Below are 24,014 nucleotides of genomic sequence, written 5' to 3'. Positions count from 1 at the left end.
AGGGTAGTTGACTTACACCTTCTAGAGCACGTTGGGTGGCACGGGATACATGCGGACGTGCATTGTCCTGTTGGAACAGCAAGTTCCCTTGCCGGTCTAGGAATGGTAGAACGATGGGTTCGATGACGGTTTGGGTGTACCGTGCACTATTCAGTGTCCCCTCGACGATCACCAGTGGTGTACGGCCAGTGTAGGAGATCGCTCCCCACACCATGATGCCGGGTGTTGGCCCTGTGTGCCTCGGTCGTATGCAGTCCTGATTGTGGCGCTCACCTGCACGGCGCCAAACACGCATACGACCATCATTGGCACAAAGGCAGAAGCGACTCTCATCGCTGAAGACGACACGTTTCCATTCGTCCCTCCATTCACTCCTGCACGCCTGTCGCGACACCACTGGAGGCGGGCTGCACGATGTTGGGGCGTGAGCGGAAGACGGCCTAACGGTGTGCGGGACCGTAGCCCAGCTTCATGGAGACGGTTGCGAATGGTCCTCGCCGATACCCCAGGAGCAACAGTGTCCCTAATTTGCTGGGAAGTGGCGGTGCGGTCCCCTACGGCACTGCGTAGGATCCTACGGTCTTGGCGTGCATCCGTGCGTCGCTGCGGTCCGGTCCCAGGTCGACGGGCACGTGCACCTTCCGCCGACCACTGGCGACAACATCGATGTACTGTGGAGACCTCACGCCCCACGTGTTGAGCAATTCGGCGGTACGTCCACCCGGCCTCCCGCATGCCCACTATACGCCCTCGCTCAAAGTCCGTCAACTGCACATACGGTTCACGTCCACGCTGTCGCGGCATGCTACCAGTGTTAAAGACTGCGATGGAGCTCCGTATGCCACGGCAAACTGGCTGACACTGACGGCGGCGGTGCACAAATGCTGCGCATCTAGCGCCATTCGACGGCCAACACCGCGGTTCCTGGTGTGTCCGCTGTGCCGTGCGTGTGATCATTGCTTGTACAGCCCTCTCGCAGTGTCCGGAGCAAGTATGGTGGGTCTGACATACCGGTGTCAATGTGTTCTTTTTTCCATTTCCAGTAGTGTATTTCACAAGTCAGTATTAAGGCAACTAAGTTTAATACATTAGTAAGAAAGGTGCAAAAACGAATTTCGGTACAGCGTCAGAAGATGGTCGACATAACTGAAACTAGCAGCACAGTTCAGCATAGTTTATAAATCAGACGATAGTGTGTATTAATGCCTTTCATTAAACGTATTACAGGTGTGAAGCACCATCTTGCAAAAATGTGTGGTTAGCTTTATCGTATTATGCATTGCCTACAGTTCGCGACCGTAGCTGAGTAGTGAGCGTGTCTGATGGCCTTGTGGAGGACCAGGTTTCTGGTGCAGATTTCGATTCTTGACCATCAACAAGTGTCAGCGTGCGAACCATTCAACGAAACATCATCGATATGGGCTTTCGGACCTGAAGGCCCACTTGTGTAGTCTTGATACTGCACGACATAAAACTTTACGCCTCGTCTGGGCCCGTCAACATCGACATTAGAATGTTGATGGCTGGAAAGTTGTTGCTTGATCGGACGAGTCTCGTTTCAAATTGTATCGAGCGGATGGACGCTTAGGGGTATCGAGACAACCTCATTCATTCATAGACCCTGCATATCAGTAGGGGATTGTTCAAGCTGCCGGAGGCTCTGTAATGGTGTGGGGCTTGTGCAGTTGGAGTGATATGGGACTCCTGATACGTCTAGAGACGACTCTGCCAGGTGACATGTACATGGATCCATTCATGTCCACTGTGCATTCCGACGGACTTGAGCAATTCCAACAGGACAATACGACACCCAGAATTGCTACAGAGTGGCTCCAGGGACACGCTTCTGAGTTTAGACACTTCCGCTAGACACTAAACTTCCCGGACATGAGCATTATTGAGCATATCTGGAACGCCTTGCTACGTGCTGTTAGGAAGAGATCTCCACCCCCTCTTACTCTTGCGGATTTATGGACAGCCCTGCAGGATTCATGGTGTCAGTCTCCTCCAACTACTCTTCAGAGATGAGTCGAGTCCATGTCACGTCGTGTTGCGACACTTCTGCGTGCTCGCGGGGGCCCTACACGATATTAGGCAGGTGTACCAGTTTCTTTGGCTCTTCAGTGTATTATGTGCTCTTGCCTCTCTACAAGTCCTGTAAGTTTATAACGGGGATTTCGGAACGCCCTGTATTTGTAGTACTGAGTGCTTCAAGTCTGATGACATCAGAGTCAACGTAACGCTAAACATACCGCCATTTGGGGTGACGGGATTCTGGGTCCAACTTCCAGCAGCTGGCGCTTATGCAAAGAAGGGCGCACTTGCTGCAGGTGTCAGTAGGTGAGGAGGAGGCGCTTAGCCGCGCCGTCAGCGAACACGGGCACTGCCATCGACTCGGAGGACAGCGTCACCGTGTCTGCGCGGCCCCCGGTCGCGAGCTAGCGGGATGACGACAGCGCCCACAAAGGGCAGGGAGCACCAAGGCGGCCCGGGAGAGGTGGCGCTAATTTTTGAAAGTGCCTTACGCATTTAATTCCGGCCCCGTGCGCGCGGATAGCGCTGGCGGGACACCGTCTGAAAGCCGCGCCCGAGACGAGATGGGACGGGACGAGACGAGCGGCGCGACGCCGCGACGCCGGCGCCGCCGCCGTCGTCGTCGGCCCGAATAAAAAGCGGAGCCGAGGCGAGCAGCAGCAGCAGCAGCTTCCAGCTCCCAGCTCCGTGCTAATTGGCTCTCTCCAGAGCCGCCTTGCTCGTGCGCTGCCATTATCGCGACACAAGAGGGTGAGGGGGCGTGCGATGCCAGTTGATAATGAAGCACCAGCCGTTTTGTCGGTGTGCTATCATCTGCGGCGAATTGCGGTTGTATCAGTTCTATAGCCTTTTCACTTTGGAATGCCGTGGAGCGAGCTCGTGCGCGCGCGCGGCTGCCGCTCGCTCCAAGGGCGAGGTTTCGCGGGAGGAGAGCGAGAGAGAGACAGAGAGAGAGAGAGAGAGAGAGGAACGCGGGCGCAGCCGGCGGTCGCTGGGAAACGAGTGCAGCCGAGTGTCCCGCCACGCCCGGATAGCCAATACAGGCATTAGCTGCTGCTGCTGCTGCTAGCTGCTCCTCGCAAGGAGTCCGCGGGCCGCGGCCGCTGCCGGGCTAATTACGGCGCGGAGGTGGCGCCAGCGCGCTTTTTCTGCGGGCGCCGCCGACGCGGCGCACAGGTGCGTGAGCGCCGGCTCACAGTCCTCAGTGGGTCCTGTTCGAGCGTCAGCCGCCGTGTTTCGTCCCCGGTGAACACTGAATAGCGCAGCCGCCGACACTGGGATGACAGCGAGCGGCTGACTCTCGAGAGTGATGTAGCACCAATCGCACCTGTCTCGTGATCGTAGAGAGTTGTTTCAACAAACTTCCCCATCCTCCCTCGAGTACTTCTCTGTGTTGCTCTCTTCCAGTCGATCTCTTGAACTCCCCAATGGCTGTTTCGAAACTCTTTCATGTGCCTCCCTGACAATGCTCGAGTGACGATTTCTATATACCTTTACTACCAATATCATTCATTGGTCGAATAAGCTGATCTGTTGACGTAACACGCACAACACTGTAATTGTGTCACCTTTCCTGGGATTACCCTGACTTCTGTACCCAATAAGTCTACTAATATATCCAGATTATTGACCACTTTCTATGTATGACCTTCCACATCTGCTTTTATGCTTACCCCCCTCCACACAAATCCCTTACCAACACATTAAATTCTCCCCTATCTTCATCCACATCCAACCCATACGCACGTTCTACGCCAACCTGTTCATCGTCCCTCTCAAATTTCCAGTATTCTACAGTGCTACACATCTCACCAACCATAAATCTACCCTCTCTCCACATCCTCTTCCACCAAATTCCAGTATCAGGCCGTTCTGTCATCTGCTCACACAACCAGACGTAAGATAAAAAAATTGTTCAAATGGCTCTGAGCACTATGGGACTTAACCTCTGAGGGCATCAATCCCCTAGAACTTAGAACTACTTAAACCTAACTAACCTAAGGACATCACACACAGCCGTGCCCGAGGCAGGATTCGAGCCTGCGACCGTAGCGGTCACGCGGTTACAGACTGAAGCGCCTAGAACCGCTCGACCACCCCGGCCGGCAGACGTAACATATCCTTCCCTTTTTTTCTACATGGCAGAGCTTCTCTCTTTCCTTTCCATTACCGAAAATTACATCGTAATCCATATCTAAACCATCCAATCCTCTCACTTTCAAATTATTTGTAGTATCCATATCTCAGTACACCGTATTCCTGATCCTCAAACGATTACCAACATGATTTACTCCCACATGTATTTCCTTCCAAGCTCCTCAGAGTTCTGGTAAAGGCCGTTGATGCAAACTCATTATTCTCAATCTGCGTTCATATCGTGTAATGCTGTCTTGCTGTAGAACTATAAAACTGCAACAAACCGCCTTATTTGTGAATCGCCTTGCTGTCTTCCATAATTCTACCTACCACGTGTTTACGCTGACAGTGGCAACAAGGTCTGCCAAAATAGATCAATGTCTCAAATTAGGTGATGAAACTTCTTGGCAGATTAAAACTGTGAGCCGGACCGAGACTCGAACTCGGGACCCTTGCCTGCAGGAGAGCTTCTGTGAAGTTTGGAAGGTAGTAGACGAGGTACTGTCGGAATTAAAGCTGTGAGGACGGGTCTTGACTCGTGTTTGAGTAGCTCAGTTGGTAGAGCACTTGCCCGCGAAAGACAAAGGTCCCGAGTTCGAGAGTCGGTCCGGCACGCAGTTTTCATTTACCAGAAAGTTTCATATCAGCGCACACTCCGCTGCAGAGTGAAAATCTCATTCAGGTGATGAAATGTTGAATGCTTGCTCTCTGCCTGAATAGATTCCGTCAGTCAGCTTTAGCCAGTTCTGACTCGCCTAATCGACATTAGAAATGGAATATTAATTGCGTTACGTTATTGTAGAAACTGTCAAATTTCCTGGAGTCTTCGTTCATTCTAGATATTGCCAAGGTATATTCTAGCAACTATCCATTATTTTCGAAAGACACAACATGAAAATCATATTTCAAAACCTCTCTCTATGAAGGAAAAGATAAAATGGAAAGAAATCTTTGATCTGTTTACTTGTGAAACACTTATAACACTGTAGACTCACTCTGAAGAGCAGATGTGTTCAGATAGCAGAGTCTGAATCTCAGTCGAAAGCATGCATTATTTCAAGGCCAGCCTAATTAATACGCAGTCTGTAATAACTTCGACATCGACGGAACGCTAAGCTGTTTCTTTGATCCTGTGCGTGCAAAGGAAGTCACTGTTATGGGAAATCTAACGAATTTTAATGGAAATGGAAGGAGTTAGTAGATACTTGGGAAGTAAATATTAATCCAGAGGGATAACTAGATTCACATCAGCACATAACAAGTATACTACCGGAAGTCCAGCAGTGTAGTACTGTCTTTCAGTGTGTAAACATTTGTAGTACTGTCTTTCAGTGTGTAAACATGTGAATTACTTGTACAGATCTGCTGATCTGGCGTATAGGGCTATAGTGTGGAAAGTGTTTTTTGCTTCGTGAGAGGCAAGGTAGGTTGCTGTGCGAAGCGTTTCTGAAACAGTTGAGTCAATCACATCAGATTCATATCAAGGGTCGCCATTGGGCTACATCCCAGAAGAACACCATCTGCAAAACAAACACCTCAAAGGTGCTCGTTAAACAAACTTCACAGATATGATCACGTCAAAGGAGCTATTACGCTATTAAACCGAAAATGCAATATATTGAAAACCTCAAAAGTGTATTTAGTAATATACCGTTTTGATGAAAACACAAACCAGCATGACAAACTGTCAGCTTTAACTGCCAAATATGTCAAAATCACAGCCTACATTTTATGCTTTGCCGTCAATCTGAAGCACCACCTTCTCCATCCATAACAGTAAGCCAACTGATCGTTCCTGCCGTTCGAATCGGTCTGTCTCCGTCTCTGAAGAAAGGCAGTCTAACTTGAGCCATCACGCTTCTTTCCTCCCAGCAAGTTATCTGTTCACTCTTTCTTTCTTAATCATTGCCGTTTACACTATTGAGCTGGAGTAGTTAATATAACTTCCGAGTTCAATAGGCGAGAACCGTAACGCACCCTTCCTCCGACGTCGCTTGTATTTATAAATGATTAAATTACATTTTTGGTCGCTGTCTCGCATCCAAACACAGGCCGTAGAGATCAGTGGCATCTCCCATATTCCACCCTCCCACTCTCTCCCCTCCCCGCTCTGACCGACCGCGCTCAAGGGCTGCGAAACTCATCTTCGCTATGGTACAGTTATTAACATGTGAGGGTCCCCCAACTCACACCCACCCTGACAGTGGATCTCCAATGTTGTGAATATGCCCTCTAACCTTCAATTACTGTGTGATATGTCGAAACCGCCTACTTCAATTATTTTTATATGCATGTCGGAAGGAACATTGTATCGTACTTCGTAACAACACAGGTACTCCAACATCGTATTTATCCGAAACTTTCTGGCAGATTAAAACTGTGTGCCGGACCGAGACTCGAACTCGGGACCTTTGCCTTCCGCGGGCAAGTGTTCTACCAACTGAGCTACCCAAGCATGGCTCAGCCCTCGTCCTCACAGCTTTACTTCTGCCAGTACCTCGTCTCCTACCTTCCGCCGATACCAGGTAGCAGCTGTCAGTTACGTTACGACGCCTGAAGTTTGGGTCTATCGGTGAGTCGTGGACGGATAGCCAAAGCGGGTAAGGCGTCCGCTCGCCTAAAGCGGGAAATTCGTGTTTGATTCGCGGTCCGGAACTAATTTTCATTGTCGTCATTAGGCTGATGTTTGTCCCTATTCGCAACTGAGAATACATTCATGTAAATCGCAAAAGTAACACAAAGAAATTATACGTAAGCTGAAGGCTATCGCACACCGACTGCTCGCTAGTTTTCGGATACAACTCAGTGCAGGAGCCTAATTAATTTGTGTGAGAGCTGAGACGCATAATAAACCGAGAACCCTTCTACGACGCAGAGCAGGGACTCGGGAGAGACAAGGGAGTGCTACAATGCTTGGCGCCCCCCACGAAGACTCGTGGGCCACTTTTCTTTTTCGCGCAATGCGTGATGCAGGCTTGCGGTCCCCCGACGTCGGCGACGGTCGGTCTGCTAGAGGTACTCGGTGGCTATCCTCTGTCCGGGACGGCGCGAGGGCCTCGCACTCACACACACTCACACACACACGCACATTGATGCGGACCTTGTCTCTGCTGCCAGGCAGAGAAGGAGCAACACGGCCTGCCCGGGACCAATCTTACAAATTACACGGCTCCTGCGAGTTGAGGAAGGAGTAATGGCCCCGACTGCTATTGAGGTGCGCGCCGGCGAGGACAGTGCCTGCGCCGCGCGACTGCCTTCTAATTGCGCTGAAGGCCAATATTTGTGTCGCGCCGCGTCGCGCAGGCAGCCGCCGCCGCCGCCACCACCTCCGCCTCCGCACTCGCGCCTCCACCCCCGCAGCACAGTGTTCCGCCCACACGGCGCCGATTCTTCGCCCGCTCTCCCGCGCCCCGCCCGTGCTAATGCTGCGAGGCGCTGCGCTGAGCGGCGCGGCGCGACATGTGATACAGACAACGGCCGCATTGTTGACATCTTGTACTTGGGCAGCTCAATGGACAATTGTGCGCGAGGGTGGAGGCGCGCGCAAAACGTGAAAATGCGCCGTTCCGTTGCGCCCGCTCGCGGCGCGCGAGACTCATTTCCTAACTAGCCCCGGCGAGGCCTTAAAACGCCTCCTCTTTCCCGCGACGCGGCGTGTCCCACTCCGTGTTTAACACGTGCAGCTGAGCCCGCGCAGCCCGTATTGCTTCCTGCTCCCCATTCACGCCGGAGCCGTTGTCTTCTATTGATCTGCCTAGCGCCTCTTTTTCGATGCCATCCACCCACCTACGCCCGCATTCCGCCTCGCTCTCCCTACATCATTTCTCCGCGCTTTCTCTTTCCCTCTCTCTCTCTCTCTCTCGCTCTGCCCGCCTTCCGGAGTCACGTCCCATTCGTCGCTTAGACGACCGGTAAACTCACACGGTAACTTGGCACCGTGTAAAGTGCTACTTATAATCGCGGAGAAGCCATTCTCTTGAGGAACATAATGTCTCCCCCTCGCTCTATTTCCCGTGCTACGCTAGCGAAGGGGAGGGGCGTTTCTTTTGTTCATTCTGCCATATCCTCGGTTGCAAAGGAACTAGGAAAGAAAAAAGAAAACCATACAACAGTCTGGCGCGGAAATTTCTCGAAGCTGGTCTGTAGGAAGTAGCTTAATAAATACTGGGTAAACTACCATCAGTTCCTAGAATTTTTACGTACTCACTTGGACATTTATTTTACTCGGAAAGCTAGGGTCATGAACAAAACGTACCCTGGATCTGAGCTACGCAAGCCAACTGATATTCATTACATGAATAGGGGACCCGTCAAGGAAACGAAGCTCTATTTCCTACGGAATAATATACAAAACTGTTCAGAAAGGCTGTGTTTTTCGCCAAAGACACTAATGCTACGTCTTTATAATGCGAGCGCAATTCAGAAAGTAAGGTCCGATCGGTCGCAAAAATGGAGACCACTATGAAAATTAAAAAAAATGTTATATTTGTCGCAACAATTAGCTACACCTTCCAGTTATTTCTCTAGATAGTCACCGCCCCGACTTGGACATTTGTCTTACAGTTGTTCCAACTCTTGACTGCCCTGTTCATGCCAGGTAGCAGCCTGTGCCTTCCGCCAATTCTCTACGCTGGTCTACAGCTCGTTGTCTGTGCCAAAATGTTGCCTTCATAGCCAGCGGTTCATGTGAGAAGAGATGAAACTCAGGAGGAGCATATTACAGGCTGTATTGTGGATGATGAAATACTTACCATCGAAAACACTGCAGCATCACCTTCTGTGCCACACCTGTGTGCGGCTGAGAATTGTGATGAAGGAGGAAACGCATCACTGTTATGTTGTGTGGGCTGCATGCCTTCAGGCGACATATCTCACCAGGCCCACTTGGCAGAAGACATTATTTCCTAGGCATCTTTACGTGCTCACTGTGCGCTCGGGACTAAAAAGAGCAACGTGACGCAATCGGCGGACGTACTGCAGATACTGTCCGACACATCTGTGCAAAGATTCATCGGATTTTCATTGTGGTTTCCATTTTGCGCTTGATCGGATCTTACTCTCTGTGTAGTCCACGTAGGTACCCACAAAATGGACACCAGCTGTGAGGAACATTGAATGATGATAAACGCGGTGGTAACAGCGGGTCCCGTCACATCACTAAAGTTAAGCGCTGTCGGACTTTGCTAGCACTGGGATGGGTGATTGTCTGGGTCTACAGAGCACTGTTGGTAAGCTGGTTGCACTCAGCCCTTGTGAGGGCAATTGAGGAGCGACTTGCTTGAGAAGTTCGGCTCCGATGACGAAAGCTGGTAACTGCAGGGAGGGCGATATGTTCACCAAATGCCCCTCCATATCCGATTCCAGTGACGTCTATCGGCTCAGGATGAGACAGCGGTTGGTCGTTAGCGCTGGACCTTCCGAGGCCTGTTGAGATGGAGTTTTAAATGTAAAGAATACGAAGGTAAGGGGTTCTGAGTCGAGGAAGATAAAAGTGAAAATTTGTGATGTGAGAACAAGTTGATAACTTCGGGTACGTTGGATGCAAAATAATCAGTAACATGGCATGGATCAAGAAATAAAAACAACGTTAGCTGTTGCAAAAGTAATATTATACGGAAGAAGGAATATTTTTTCCCTCCTTTTAATCAAACAATTAAAGAAAAGTTTAGTGATGTATACTTTATGGAATATTGTCTAGTATGGTGCTAAAACGTGGACATTGCGGCAGAGACAGTAGAAATGCTTGGTGGCTATTGGGATGTAGATGTGGAGAAGAATGGAAAGTTTGAAACGGACAGATAAATGAAGGAATCGTGTTCTGTTACAGAGGGTGGAAGGGAATACGAATACTGGAAATAGAATTTGGCGAAGACACTCGATGAGAACAGACTGTATAATAAAAGATGTAGTAGAAGAAATGGTGACTGGGAAGACGCTCGGAAGAAGAAGAAGATATCAGTAAACAAGTACATCAACATAATGCATCCTACGCAGCTACGAAAATGATGGTGGAAAAGAGGCACAGTGGAGAATACTAAACTTGCAGTGATGGATCTGCCTAATTATCATCAGCATCATCATCATTAGCAACAGCAGCAGCTGCAGCATCAGCATCACTATGTACAATGTTCTTAATGTAGAGAGTAGAGCTTGTATGATATTTACATATGTTAAATTACATATGCTGTCAGGAGGGTGACGTTCATTTACCTGCGAATACCTTCTAATATTGACATTTAAGTGGTGTACGACATTGTCTGGTACAACTAAAAAAAATGAAGAAGCAACGCTCCTGGAAGCGCTTAGAATTTACAGCTGTGTGGCATTTTCAGTTGCAAGGGGAACGGCGGTGAAACTCGAAGTACTTTCGAGATTTCGTGACAAATAGCTCTGTATGCAGTTGCTACTGGCCGATATGAATCACGTAGACTAACCAGAATTTCTTTAAAGTGGTACATTTGTACCTGAATTACTTGCATCCAATTTTGTAACATTCGTTTCTTTCGCTTGAGTAATAGAGGGTGGAGAAAATAAAAGTGACCCAGAGAACAGAGTTCCAGGGTGCAAATAAACACAGCAGAGGAAAGAAAATACAGTAATAACCTGGCTGTAGCACTGTTGAAAGTGACCTCCGTTCTTCTCTTGGCACTTCCGGGCCCTGGTCAGCAAGATGGTGAAGGCGGATCGAAGCTGGACTGCTGGAATAGCTGCATTCTCGTCCAAAATGTTCTGCTGCAGTTCATGAAGACTATACAGATTGTTGCGATACATCTTAGACTTGACAAAAAGTAATCGCACACTGACAGATCAAGTGACCTGGGACGCCAGCTGGGGCCGCGACCAAACTGACCTCTATTAACAACTCTGTCGGGCGTAAAGATTGTGTAAATGTGCTCCAAGGTTCGGTCGGCTGTATGAGCAGTTGCTACATCCCGTTGGAAGTAATTGTAGGTCGTTTCTTCCTCCATTAATGCTGCCACAAGCGGTCCGGGCCGCTTTCATTTGCCCCACCCTGTACTGCGTAACACATTTGAGTTACCGTTAACATAACATAAACCATCTGACTTCGTGTGCTTGGACAATGATCATCTCTCTAATTTAAAAAAAAAGGTCTTTCTTACTATTCTCTGAATCTTTTTCCACTTCTATCTGTGCAACAAATATAATGGTCAAACTCTTGATAAAATCGTGTAATGTCCGTCAGAAGACAACAGATTTTTAGAAATCCATATTAATTTCTGATATCAACTGCATTTATTTGCCCGTTTAATGTCGTAAGTTGACTAATTATTCCGTGCAGTGTAAGCTCTATAGACAGTCGTGTAATGTATCGTCGGTTTATCTGTGTTGCAGGGAGTTCTACTACATCCAGATGGAGAAGTATGCGAGACAGGCGGTCAGCGAAGGCATCAAGAACGCAGACGATCTCCATGTGGGTGCAGACTCGGAGATCTACCGAGTCCTCAACCTGCACTACAACAGGAACAACCACATAGAGGTATGGGGACCACAGGTGCGGCATTCTTCAGTTAACTTTCCTAACATCTGCTTGAGTGCTTGCACGACCTCACCTGCCTTTCTGTTCTACGCCTTTTTTTTGTACGTAGCCAAAGAAAAGACAAACGACCAGTTCGCAAGAATCCTGCATGAAAATTAGTTACTCCTCTATTCAATGTCTGCCACTGAAATCAGGCTGATGAATAGTCCGTCCAAATGGAGTTCAAGAAGTCATGTCTGATCTGTTGCAAATGAGTGTTAGATTCATTAAACAGTGTATTTGGACTAAGGTAGTCCACTTCAGATTCTGTACAGTATTTCCCCAGTATTACTGTAGTTACCAGCTTGATACCAGTCATCAACAAGCCCATGACTAGCTGATTTCCCATTCGAATACCCTTCACTGCTACAGTAATATGAGATAATGATTGTTCAAACAGTAAGATGTAAATGAACATTTTATTATAACTTCTTCATAGTTCGTGCGAACGCTGTACGTTCCACAGCGTATCAAACGTCCGAGACTTCGACTAAGGCCAAACACGATGAAATGTCTGTGAAGACATTAAATTTTGAGCTTACTTCATTCTCTTTAACTGTAGAACTGTCAGTGGCACAACAGCCTTGCAAAGTCTGAATAGATCTATCTTTTCTGCTTCTGTGAAATGGATTCACTTCAAATGATGACTAGCATGTTATATAGCATGACTTTTAATTTAATAAAATGCAAAATTAAAGATCAAATAATTTCAGTGCAATTCAGAATTATACAGAATAAAATTCCTCAGTCACTGTCAATAATCAACATCTTCAGGCGAAAACCGTTATGTGGAATATATTACACTGTAATTTACTTAAAAATCTGTAGATTTTATTATTTTCTTAATTTATTTATTTTTTTGAAATTAGAAGTTCGCCTTTTTCTCCTCATTACATAAGAAAGTAGATTCTGGGCTGCTCTAGGCAGATCATCCAAAATGTAATCACATTCCCTCCACAAATTACCATACAAATATTTTCGTCTGCAACTAACAATACTTGTTATTAATCTACTTAATGCGAAAGAACGGACTCTGGATCCGCTAGGACTTTAGAGCTCAGAAATAAAGATGTAAATATGTATTTATCGAGAAATTCTGGAAGATATAAGGGAAAGTGAAACACTAAAGATGAGTCCAACGTACTAACAACAGCGTAATCTATGGCATTCTGCATTATATGGTTGACGCTTCACGGTCGTTGTTCACCGATATTTAGTTTACTGGTACACTGCCTTCCCCCCATAATTTTTCAGTCTTTGAATGTCAGAAGTCCATAGTCGAAAACCTATTACATACGTTTCCAAAATGACATTTTCACTAACATCACTCTCACTTTCTTTTCACTCACGCAGCGGTGAGTCGTCGGAGCAGCACCAACGATGGAGGGTATTGCTGACGTCGGAACTTCCCGGCTTCTCTCACATTTGTTCGTTGCTTTGTCAGGTGCTCTTGGTATACCCATTTATATGAAGTATTCTCCCAACTCTTCAGGAAAAGACAGTGTTGCATTTCGCTTCCTTTAGGAGCAAAGTTGATACCTAACTGTAACAAATCGTGAATTGTTTTAAGTGCAACGGAGGATTAAAAGCTGACGGAGTGCGGTGTAAAGCGTTGTTCAATTTTAAATAATTAGACAGGAATAGGGGAAGAGACGCTTGGAATGTTCATTGCGGACAGATGCGGCTTGTAGTGAAAGGTTGTGAGGCGGAGTCACCCAAAGAGGTATATTAGACTATATTTTTAAATAATGTATTACAGAATTTGAATCGAAAATTTTTGCTTGGGGTTTAAATGGGTAATCATCTTTTTTTAGAGCTGTTGATGTCGATTGATGTTATTTCTAGCAGGTAGTACCTACTCTTACGACTGTGCCTTCAAATGCCAGTTAACTGTTTTAGTTCATGTTTGGATGCATGACTTCTACGAAGTACAGCAGTTACGGAATTCTAGAAAGCTCAAGCAGCTGAACGTAAGGCAGTCGTACCAACATCCTTTCGTGGTCCACTGTCTACAGTAAAGGAGACTCAGTAGAGTGACTGAATGTCCACTGTCGAGTCCCTGTCCTCGTCGTTGTCTATTATGTCTCGAGCATCACTAACTGACTTTAATATTAATGCTTTGCTAGAATTAAAATTACTTTTTAGGTTCTGGAATTGGCAGTTCTGTTCACTGTGGTAAAGGCGTGCTAAGGCTGTAACTGGAATTTCAATATCGTAACACGTCAACACTTAACGAGGGATTCACGAAGGTTTAAATGGAATTACGACTCGAAACAACTGTCATTATTTTCAGTTGTTAACAAGTACCTTACTAGAATGAGATTTTCACTCTGCAGCGGAGTGTGCGCTAATTTGAAACTTCCTGGCAGATTAAAATTGTGTGCCGGACCGAGACTCGAACTCGGGACCTTTGCCTTTCGCGGGCAAGTGCTCTACCAGCTGAGCTACCCAAGCACGACTCAGGCCCCGTCCTCACAGCTTTACTTCTGCCAGTACCTCGTCTCCTACCTTCCAAACTTTGCAGAAGCTCTCCTGCGAACCATGCAGAACTAGCACTCCTGAAAGAAAGGATAATTCAGTAGTGCTAGTTCTCAGGAGAGATTCTGTAAAGTTTGGAAGGTAGGAGACGAGGTACTGGTGGAAGTAAAGCTGTGAGGACGGGGCGTGAGTCGTGCTTGGGTAGCTCAGCTGGTAGAGCACTTGTCCGCGAAAGGCAAAGGTCCCGAGTTCGAGTCTTGGTCCGGCACACAGTTTTAATCTGCCAGGAAGTTTCAAGTACCTTGCTTGCTTACGACGTTGGCTCGAGAAAGTGCAGTATTTGCAATTTTCTCTTTGTTCCCTGAAATACATTTTGACGTTTTTCGCAATGTGTCCGTCAGATAGAATTGCTAAATACACGTGATTTGAGGAAGGGGGACAAAGCAAATTCGGTAGAACTCAAGAGAATTTTACCCCACTGGTAACAGATTAACGCACACCGGACTCGCATTCGGGAGGACGACGGTTCAATCCCGCGTCCGGCCGTCCTGATGTAGGTTTTCCGTGATTTCGCTAAATCGCTCCAGGCAAATGCTGGGATGGTTCCTTTGAAAGGGCACGGCCAGATTCCTTCCTCGTTCTTCCCTAATCCGATGAGACCGATGACCTCGCTGTGTGGTCTCCTCCCCCAAAACAGTCCAGTCCACAGATTAACGGCCTTCTCCAGTGCTGCAACCACGGGTAGCTTACTGATTTTGGATGATCGTGCCTCAAACATTTTTTTCGCTTCGCTGTAGTTACTTTCACTTCCCGATCGGCTGCACCGCCTAACAGAGCGCCTCTTTCTTTCTTTCGCAGGTCCCCTCGAACTTCCGGTTCGTAGTGGAGCAGACGCTGAGGGAATTCTTCAAGGCCATCCAGGGCGGCAAGGACACGGAGCAGTCGTGGAAGAAGTCGATTTACAAGATAATCTCGAGGCTGGACGACCCCGTGCCCGAGTACTTCAAGTCGCCCAACTTCCTGGAGCAGCTGGAGTAAGCGCGTCCGCCCGCTAACACCGAGGACAGCCCCAGCCGGTGCCCTGGACGGGCGCCGTCCCGCTCCACTCCTGCGGCCGCCACGCGTCTCCCCGCCCAGCCTCCGCGCGGGCAGACTCGGCTGCAGTCCTCAGCGTCGCTCCGCGTCGGCTGCGGGACCAGCCGGCTGGCGACGCAGGAGTCTCCAGGACGCTCTCCGCTTGCCCCGACGGTGCTGCCGCATCCGAGGACCGCGCCCTGCTCGTGTACATAAGGAAGACCACCGAGGCGTACGTCCGCCGCCGCGTGTTGCCACTGTGTAAAGCAATTATTGTGGTACTGCCTTCCCTTTTCGTGTATGTAAAACCAAGAAAAGAAAAAACACAGACAGAAACGTACGAGGGAAGAACACCAACACTTTGGCACGGGGCGGACACGCCAAGAAGTCACGTGTGGTACCGATACGACCAAAGATAACAAAAGATCCTTTATAGATAATTAAAAAAATGAGTTTGTTAATTTGTGCTAGTCGTTGAGTGATGTGTTTTGAAACGATCGTTGAACACTCTGTGCGAAACGCCAAAAAAAAAAGTTGTTTTTACCTTCCTCTCTCACGGACTCGGGAAGTTGCGTCAAAGTTGCTATTGTTATATAAGTTGTAATTATTATTATTACAATTGTTTGTGAACCCCATTGCGGGAGGGATTGCCCACAAGCGCAGCACGTTAAGCACAAACTGTTAGCCGTAGTGACGTCACCTGATCTCACGCCCGCTGCTTCCGCAAAAGGGCAATCTGTCACTGTGGCACGTGGGCTGCCCGTGGTTAAACTTCCTAGTCAAAAATCAAGTTGTTTGTCTTAGGTTAATGCAATGTTTATATCATGTGGTGCAGTGGAAAGAGGAAATAACGTATTCCAGATCTTTTTGCCTTCTCATGTTAAAAACGACGGTGTAACTGATTTTGTGATATATACGCGATTGAATTTTGCATTGAAAATTTTTATAACTGCTTTTAAGTAAGAAGTTAAAAAAAACTGGAATTGTGGATAGAGATTTATGTAAATTTTCCTCGAGTTCAGAACGTGTTTCAGTGAGGACATGCAACAGAGGGCAAGGAGTATTTGTGGACACCATCTCTGCGACGGCGGAGAAGAAAGACTGTGCGGTGCTGTGCAGTGCAAAAAGAAAACTTTTTTCCTTTTTTCGTAGGGAAAGGGACCATCGAGTAACTAAAAGAAATGTGATTGTTGGAGGAAGGTGGTAAAAATGTGGATAAAAGAATTCCGAACTGTCGTGGAAGGGATTTATTAGAAAAAAAAATTAAAAATGGACTCTCCTCGAGAAATTGTAAGAACATTTCAAGAAATGTGAACGTCAGGCTGGATAATGGTAGCAACTGGCCGATTAATTTCTCTATTTTAAAATAATATGCATACAATTCTACTGCCGATTGTATCAATAGTAACTTCACGAACCACAATTTACAGTTACCTTCAGTGCAATCTTCGTTTCCTAGTTGTCTACTTGAGTTCCAACAGCTCTCGTATGGTAATGCTTTCCTTTTTAAATGATTGTCTTCGTTAAAAATAAAAAAAAGGTACTTGGTCGCTGAACAGGGGCAAGGGGGCCCCATAGAACGACACTGCTTCAGGCCGACCGATCCATTCTGTCAGGTTACAAATTTCACCACACTACGCTGCCAGTGTTTAGGGGAAAAAAATTGGGAGAGAAAGAGAGAGAGAGAGAGAGATAGAGAGAGAGGGAGGGAGAGCGAGGGAGAGGATTCAGGGAAAGATAGAAGATATAGTATATGTATAAATAAAAAAAATTATATATAGAGAGAAAGAGATAAATTATGTGGTAGGGAGATGTGGAGATGGGTGTAACCTAAGATGGTGACGAGGGAGATGAAGCAAAAAGAAACCAAAGTGTCCTTTAAGTTCCGGACTGATGAGACCGCCAACTGTTTACCGTAAATATGGCGTCTCAGCAGTTCTGGTACCTAGTCATCACCAAAAAATGATCGTAAACAAACTATCAACAAGCCAGAAGCACATACAGTATCCAAACGACAGGTGATCACTCACACACACACACAGAAACAAACACACACACACAGCTTTGACAGTGGCGGTACTCGACGCCGTCCCCGCATCGTACACACATTCACACACACACGCAGACACACACACACACACGCAGAGCCGAGTCGTTGATCGCAGTATCGCCGCTCCTACGCAGTGTCCTAACCCCCTCCCCGGGCCGCCGCGAGCTGTTGCGCGCCTCTTATTGTATTTAAAAAAAAAACAAAAGCGCTTCTTGCAAAAGAAAAATGTTGCCAGTGCATGTACTGGGATTTTTTACGTAATAGTTTTGTTTGTACTCTTTTTTCCCATAGAAAAACTGACATTGTTGACTCCTATGGTGATTGTTACCCCCTGTAGTTTTTACCGCTTCCGATGGTTGTTGTAGCATTTGACAGGGAGCTAACCCTTAACAAGGTGGTGGTAGCGGTGAGGAATGTTTTCTCTCGTTGGGTTCGTCTGAAATACAGCGGAGGTGGCGCACCCAACTATACCGGACTAATTTCGCGGTTACTTTACAGGTACAACACTACAAATAACACATATTATAGACAGCCGATTCTGTTACTGTTGCAGTGCAGACCATATGAACAGACTTTATTTCCCGAACGCAACAATTTTTCAAATGCACACGGACCATTTGGACCTACAAACCCCCTCCCCATTTTTGTGTGTCGGCGTTCTTTTTATCAACGGTGCAATATTTTTTTTAATTCAAAAGACCTTGGTCCCCAGCCTTTGATAGCGATACTTAGAAAAACAGATTTGGCAAGTTTTAGTCCTGTGTTTAAAAATACCTTTATCGTTTTGCAATGAAAGAAAAAGAGGTCTCGGCAATGTTAGGATTCCCGTTCGAACCTTGTCACAGAAAGTACAAGCTTATTTAAAAAGCACCTTCGCGCCTTATCTTTATGATAAAAGAGTAAGCGAAATAAAATTGTGTGTAATTTTTACCAAAATCTGCCTTACATTCTATTTTCTTACAGAAGTACCTAGTGTGATGATTTGCTGTAGACGAAAAACAGTTCTCACATGTCTGGGTCTTGCCATTCAGTACATCCATGTTTGTTTAGCAGCGCTCTACTACGTATCACTGGCAACTGCCCCGAGGGTTGCTTCCGCCACTCGTTCGTACGTTCGTTCGTTATTCATAAACAGGCTGTTTCACAATCTTCTAGTCCATTTCGCAAAATAGTCATTCTTTTGAGTGTGAGATGTAGTATATGTAAAACTGTTGGTAACTTTTGAGCGTTATGGGATACTTCCTTCAAGTTTGTTGTCTTTTTGTTTAATATGAATATATATATATATAGAAATATATGAACGAGTCGCTATGCGACTCTAACTGGTGACTTTGAGGTTGCGTTCTACTTTTTACAGTTGTATTTGAAGCGAAGACATTGTACAGACAGAATGGTGGCATTACTCAGTTGATGAAACGGCGGTACTGTTTAATGCCGCTACCGGTTTGTGTTGTTGGCAGCCCTGCCCGGGGAACTCCGCCCCGCGGCCACTCAATAGAGGACGCTGCTAGCTGGGGACCCCCTACAGTGTTCTCAATTCTGAAATAGCATTTTTGAAACGGAACCATATTCACAATACAGTGCTCGCAATAGTCTGAAGGCAACTAAAACGAAACTCTCGTCTAAAATATTTCTGATCAAGGCAAAAAAAACTCACTCAACATACACACAGGGCCAACTCGTCCGATCTAAAGTGCCTTCAAAATGTTAATTTTTTTAGAAAAAAAAGAAAAAAACAGGGCCCTAAATAGACCATTCTCGCCCCACCAAAACACTGTACTTGGTCTCCAGAGCAACGCCCTCTTTTCTGTATCATTTCGAAGGACCCAAAACGCAAAACTCAAGTTATTAAGATTGTTATGCTGAGAAATCAAGATAATTCCGTTTTACTGGTATTTTACGCAAGTACCGCATATTTAATTTATTGGTTCTTATTTAATATTGTATTTACAGAGGTTTCATATGTGATGCATGTAAGAAACCGTATATCCATGGTATAGCATTACTCTAGAATGTAGGAATACATGATTATAATGATAATAATTACTTAAATTGTCTTATTATTTAACATACCAGTTCCTCAATTCCAAATCACAGCAGACTATATCTGCAACCAGGAGATAAAGTTAACTTGATCAATGTCTCTCAAACAGTAATGAGCTTCAGAAACGGGATATAACGTAGCAGTTGTGAGATTTCTTACAGGTAGGCGAAAATTCAGCCACACCGACAAAGGAAGTCCTATAAAGGGATGGATCATACCATCTCCATGTGATAGATTACCTGGATCAAACTTGACGAGGATCAGTTTTAACACATAGTATGTCATGTTCGTTACAAAGTGTACTCTCAAATAAAATACTTTGTGTATTTAAAAAAGATGCATACACAAAAAGGAAATACTTCAATGAAAAGCTCGACACATTAAACCTGTAGGACCAAATCGATTGGTATCAGAGCAAACACTCAGGATGTATACCTATGTACGGATGTGTAAAAAACACTGGGGTACATTTCAGACCACAGCAATTACTCTGTATGTTTTGGGGTCAAATTGTCACTCTAGTTTACTTAATGTTTTTGTTTAAGAGTAGATCATAGTACCAACCAAACTGGTGAAAACTGGCTTCTAGCATACATTACTAACACATCTGCATTAGTATTTGATAGGTAATAGACATTATTTGCCACACAAAATTATATTGCCAGCATTACAGAGAAGAAACACAACCAATTTGTTGGTGATATACTGAAGTAAAACCTATGATCTTGAGCGTCATCAAAAAAATGGTTCAAAAAAATGGTTCAAATGGCTCTGAGCACTATGGGACTCAACATCTTAGGTCATAAGTCCCCTAGAACTTAGAACTACTTAAACCTAACTAACCTAAGGACATCACACACACCCATGCCCGAGGCAGGATTCGAACCTGTGACCGTAGCAGTCCCGCGGTTCCGGACTGCAGCGCCAGAACCGCTAGACCACCGCGGCCGGCTGAGCGTCATCTCTTCACAGTCTTACAGTTAATTGATTGTCGTGGTTTTTTTTTTTTTTTAGTTTTGTAACAGAAACTGTGAAGTAATAAATAACACACACACAAGTGCATAAAGTCATCAAATGTGTACGTTTACAACTGCGAAATAGTAATATATGCTCTCAAGAACACTTTAACAACAACGTGAAGTAAAAATCAGACACAACACGTTTTTTATGATACTGTGAACAAGACAATACACTGTAAAAAGTACAAAATGATATGTGAAGAGCATGCAATAGTTCAGAGCTGTGAAAGTGTAGCTCCATCAGGTAACTATTAAATAGTGAAGTCTCACATTGTTTTCAATATTGTAGGTTATTATCATTATTTCAGAAAAACAGTTAATTTTATTAGATGCACTCCTAATTCACAAGGTACTCACCAAACGTTTTTATAGACTGTCAAATGATATGAGAAAGTATAGAATAATGCTCTCACAGTTTACTGCTCTCTGCAGACTATTGTAATTAATAGTCATTACAGTATACTGACTGATATAACAAAACCTACAGATCATTTTCCTTTACATACAAACATATATTCTGGCATTCAGTGTTCTATTATTAGTGAACTGCAAGAGTGATAACTTTAGATATTTTACACATGTTATGCAGTCACTTACTCATTTTAACAATTCATTGCAGAGATAATAGTAAACAGGTATATGACAAGAACTCACGTCGCTGGGCACAACAAACACACATCTAGTTTTCTACTTGCACTTATACTACACAGAAAACAAGAGATGTAATCGAATCTCTATTTAAATTTGAGATTCCACATTAAAAATTTCTTCACTGACTTGGCGTAGCACAAATTGTAAGATTTTTCATGTCATGTTAAACATTTACACTGATACGAAAATCAGATAATTGATTACACTATTGAAAGTTAGCAATTTTCACTTACTCTTCTCTGAATAAAAAAGCCCACACTACAAGTACTGATTACCATAAACAACAGCATCTCATTTCGTGTTCTGATACAAGAAGTACATATCTAGAAACAATAGTACAAAAGATCTAAGAATGGTAACAGGCGGTTCACAAACAACTGCAAAATCGTTTACCTCATTCGGCCTATGTAGTATATCTGAAACGACATGGTAGTACACTAAAGCGTCATGCAATCACGAGTCTTCACACAACAGCTAACAAGTAGGATTTCACATGTAAAAATAGTTTCTTCAATGCAACAGGACAATTTTTACTTGTCAGTGAGAAGAGCATGCTGCAACGTCACTTGGGTACTTGCCATATGTTCTTTATTCCACTCATTCTAAACACAACATGCACCGTCTAAAGCAGCGAAAAGTTGTAAGTTGAGATCTGTACTTCTAGAAACATGCAGAAGACCAAAACCACAGACGAAAAGTATTTGATCAGAATGACAACTGTGCCTGGATTTACAACAGGATTATAGTATAAAGACTAGAGAAGAAATCATATGAAGTCGGTAGTAAGAGATATCGGGTTCTCAGTCAGCAGAAGAACGAGATTCACATCCATTCAGATGGGTAGTTTATAAGATACAGCTATCAAGTTTTATCACACTCATTTTAAAGACAGCATATACCGTTCCCTCATTTTCTATACAACTTACTGCTGCAATAAATTGTTTTCATCAATACACACTTGTGTTCACAGAACACATACCACTTACTTCACCTCCAAAATGAATCAAGCACAATACTCTCGGTACTTGGTCAGTGAAGAATACAACAGTCAGTGAGATAGTGACCTAGAGTAAGGAGCATTGTGTTTAACAAACGACGTATAATAAATACAAACAGATAAAAGTCGTATCCGACACCATCGCTCTGACAAAATTTGGAGGTAGTATCTCAACAGTTACGTGTAAGTCAGTAAACCAGTTTACAACTAAACCAACTGAAGGTATTTTTTAATTGCAAATTTAGTGCAGAAATACTTCAAACACCACAAAGGCGAAGTGAAATGCACCACAGCATTGCAGAAAAAACAAAAAAATACATCAAAGATGGATAAACGGTGATCTCATAAGAGACACACATCAACTAGGTTCCAGTCTTCAACTTGCTCTATTCATAATGGTATTGGTATACCGCAGCAGAAACTGTTTTGTCTGGCGCAGAAAAGAAAGACTGATACCTGTGTATTATAAAAAAATGTCGATGTTACTAACAACGTACGTTGTCTGGGCCAACTGCGACTTGAATGCTGACTGAACTAGGTAAGTACGAAAAGAAAATATCAGTAAAACACCGATTTCAGAATATTAATTCAAGGACAACCCCTTTATCATCAAAGTCACTCAAGACGGCCGGTTTAAACCAACATCCCACAGAAGAGATTTGAAACAGTGCATTTTCAACAGGGTACAAGTTTTTTTTCGTAATGAAATGATCTAGAGTTAAAACTCCGTTTGAGTATTATGTTTTGTCTCTGCTGGTGCTACAATTTGAGAAGTACACCTTTCGTGATCCGCCAGATTAAATCCAACAGTAGTTAGTTTCGTGGTTCTTCCTTGAAATGAAAGGTATCTTTTCTTGATTAAAATAATAACTTACTAGAGTATGATGGTAGAGTAGTTAAACTCAGGAGCAGATTAGGCTGACTGATAGTATCTTTTCCAAAGTATTCCCCTTCTGAAGGAACAAATTTCTACCACTATCTTAATCAAATACTTTAAGATCGCTACACTATTCTTGAGCACTGCTTCACAAGTTCTCATACCCAATGTCCATGAGCCTCATCTCAAATGAAACAAGTCGTGGAGTCATAGGAAATGAGACTAGTGTTGGAAGACTGAAGCAGGAGACCCACTTTACAGGATGTCTACAAATATTCCATGATATATTCCATAATTTTTTGGTGTGCATCGAGCGTATTAAAACTTGATCCGATTTTTCTTCTGACAAACTTTCAGCCATTCTCAAGGTGAGTCGCTCGAAAGATTTTTAAAGCACTTCCCGCTGTGGAGTAAACGCATATGCGTCAGAGGAAACCCTGCTGATAATAAGAGCGTCAGTCATAGATAAAACTTTACGCCTGTAAGAGTAAGACAAAGGAAGAACAGAATCAGCGAATCCACAGTGTTTAAGAAAAATTCTGTCAATTTTTATGGATGGAACATGTTGGAATGCCAGGCAGTGCAGCCTTAGAACAATATTTCCCTGGAGAGTGCAGACATCTCAAGGTAGCAGCTAGTCTATCTTCGGTTTCCTGGGAGGGGGCTGATGGCATAACTTGGGACTCAACCCATCACAGCTCCACCGCTAGGTAAGCTGCAAAGTTTGACCACCTGACTGATTTTTCTCAGCAAAAAAGTCTTATAAATATTTTGTTTTTGATCTAACGAATAAGGATCTGGACATCTCGGGAATGGCTGCTTTAGGAAAGGACTTGAATTTAGCTGATAATTAGAACAATAGTTTTTTCGAAAGCGCAGACGTGAACTAAGGGTTTTCCATTATTTGCTGAGACGGGAACCTTCATCTCGGTTGAGCAGGTTGTATTTGCAGAACTCCTTGGCTAGCGAATCCCAGCAGGTTGAGGCCGTGGCCAGTATCTTAACTTACCCGTAACCCATGGAATGGCCAATCGAATGACAATGGTCAGCTACTGCAAATTTTTTGGTGTTCAGTAGACGAATGTACCGCTAGTGTTCAATGAAACGATGTTCTACA

The 24,014-nt window shown here is 44.9% G+C and overlaps 1 protein-coding gene across 1 annotated transcript in view; it reads left to right on the top strand.

Annotated features, from left to right (window-relative positions):
- The window catches only part of LOC126179047 (homeobox protein prospero-like), a 62,482-nt gene extending 43,121 nt beyond the window's left edge, over positions 1 to 19,361 (top strand). Inside the window, exons 9-10 of the mRNA XM_049924582.1 lie at positions 11,524 to 11,668; positions 15,044 to 19,361. Coding sequence (XP_049780539.1) covers positions 11,524 to 11,668; positions 15,044 to 15,223 — 325 coding nt within the window. The 3' untranslated portion in view covers positions 15,224 to 19,361. The remainder of the gene's footprint in view (positions 1 to 11,523; positions 11,669 to 15,043) is intronic.
- Positions 19,362 to 24,014: the final 4,653 nt, after the last annotated feature.

Source organism: Schistocerca cancellata, chromosome 1 (genome assembly GCF_023864275.1).
Source record: "Schistocerca cancellata isolate TAMUIC-IGC-003103 chromosome 1, iqSchCanc2.1, whole genome shotgun sequence".
NCBI lineage: Eukaryota > Metazoa > Arthropoda > Insecta > Orthoptera > Acrididae > Schistocerca > Schistocerca cancellata.
This window is presented reverse-complemented; position numbering and strand designations above follow the sequence as displayed.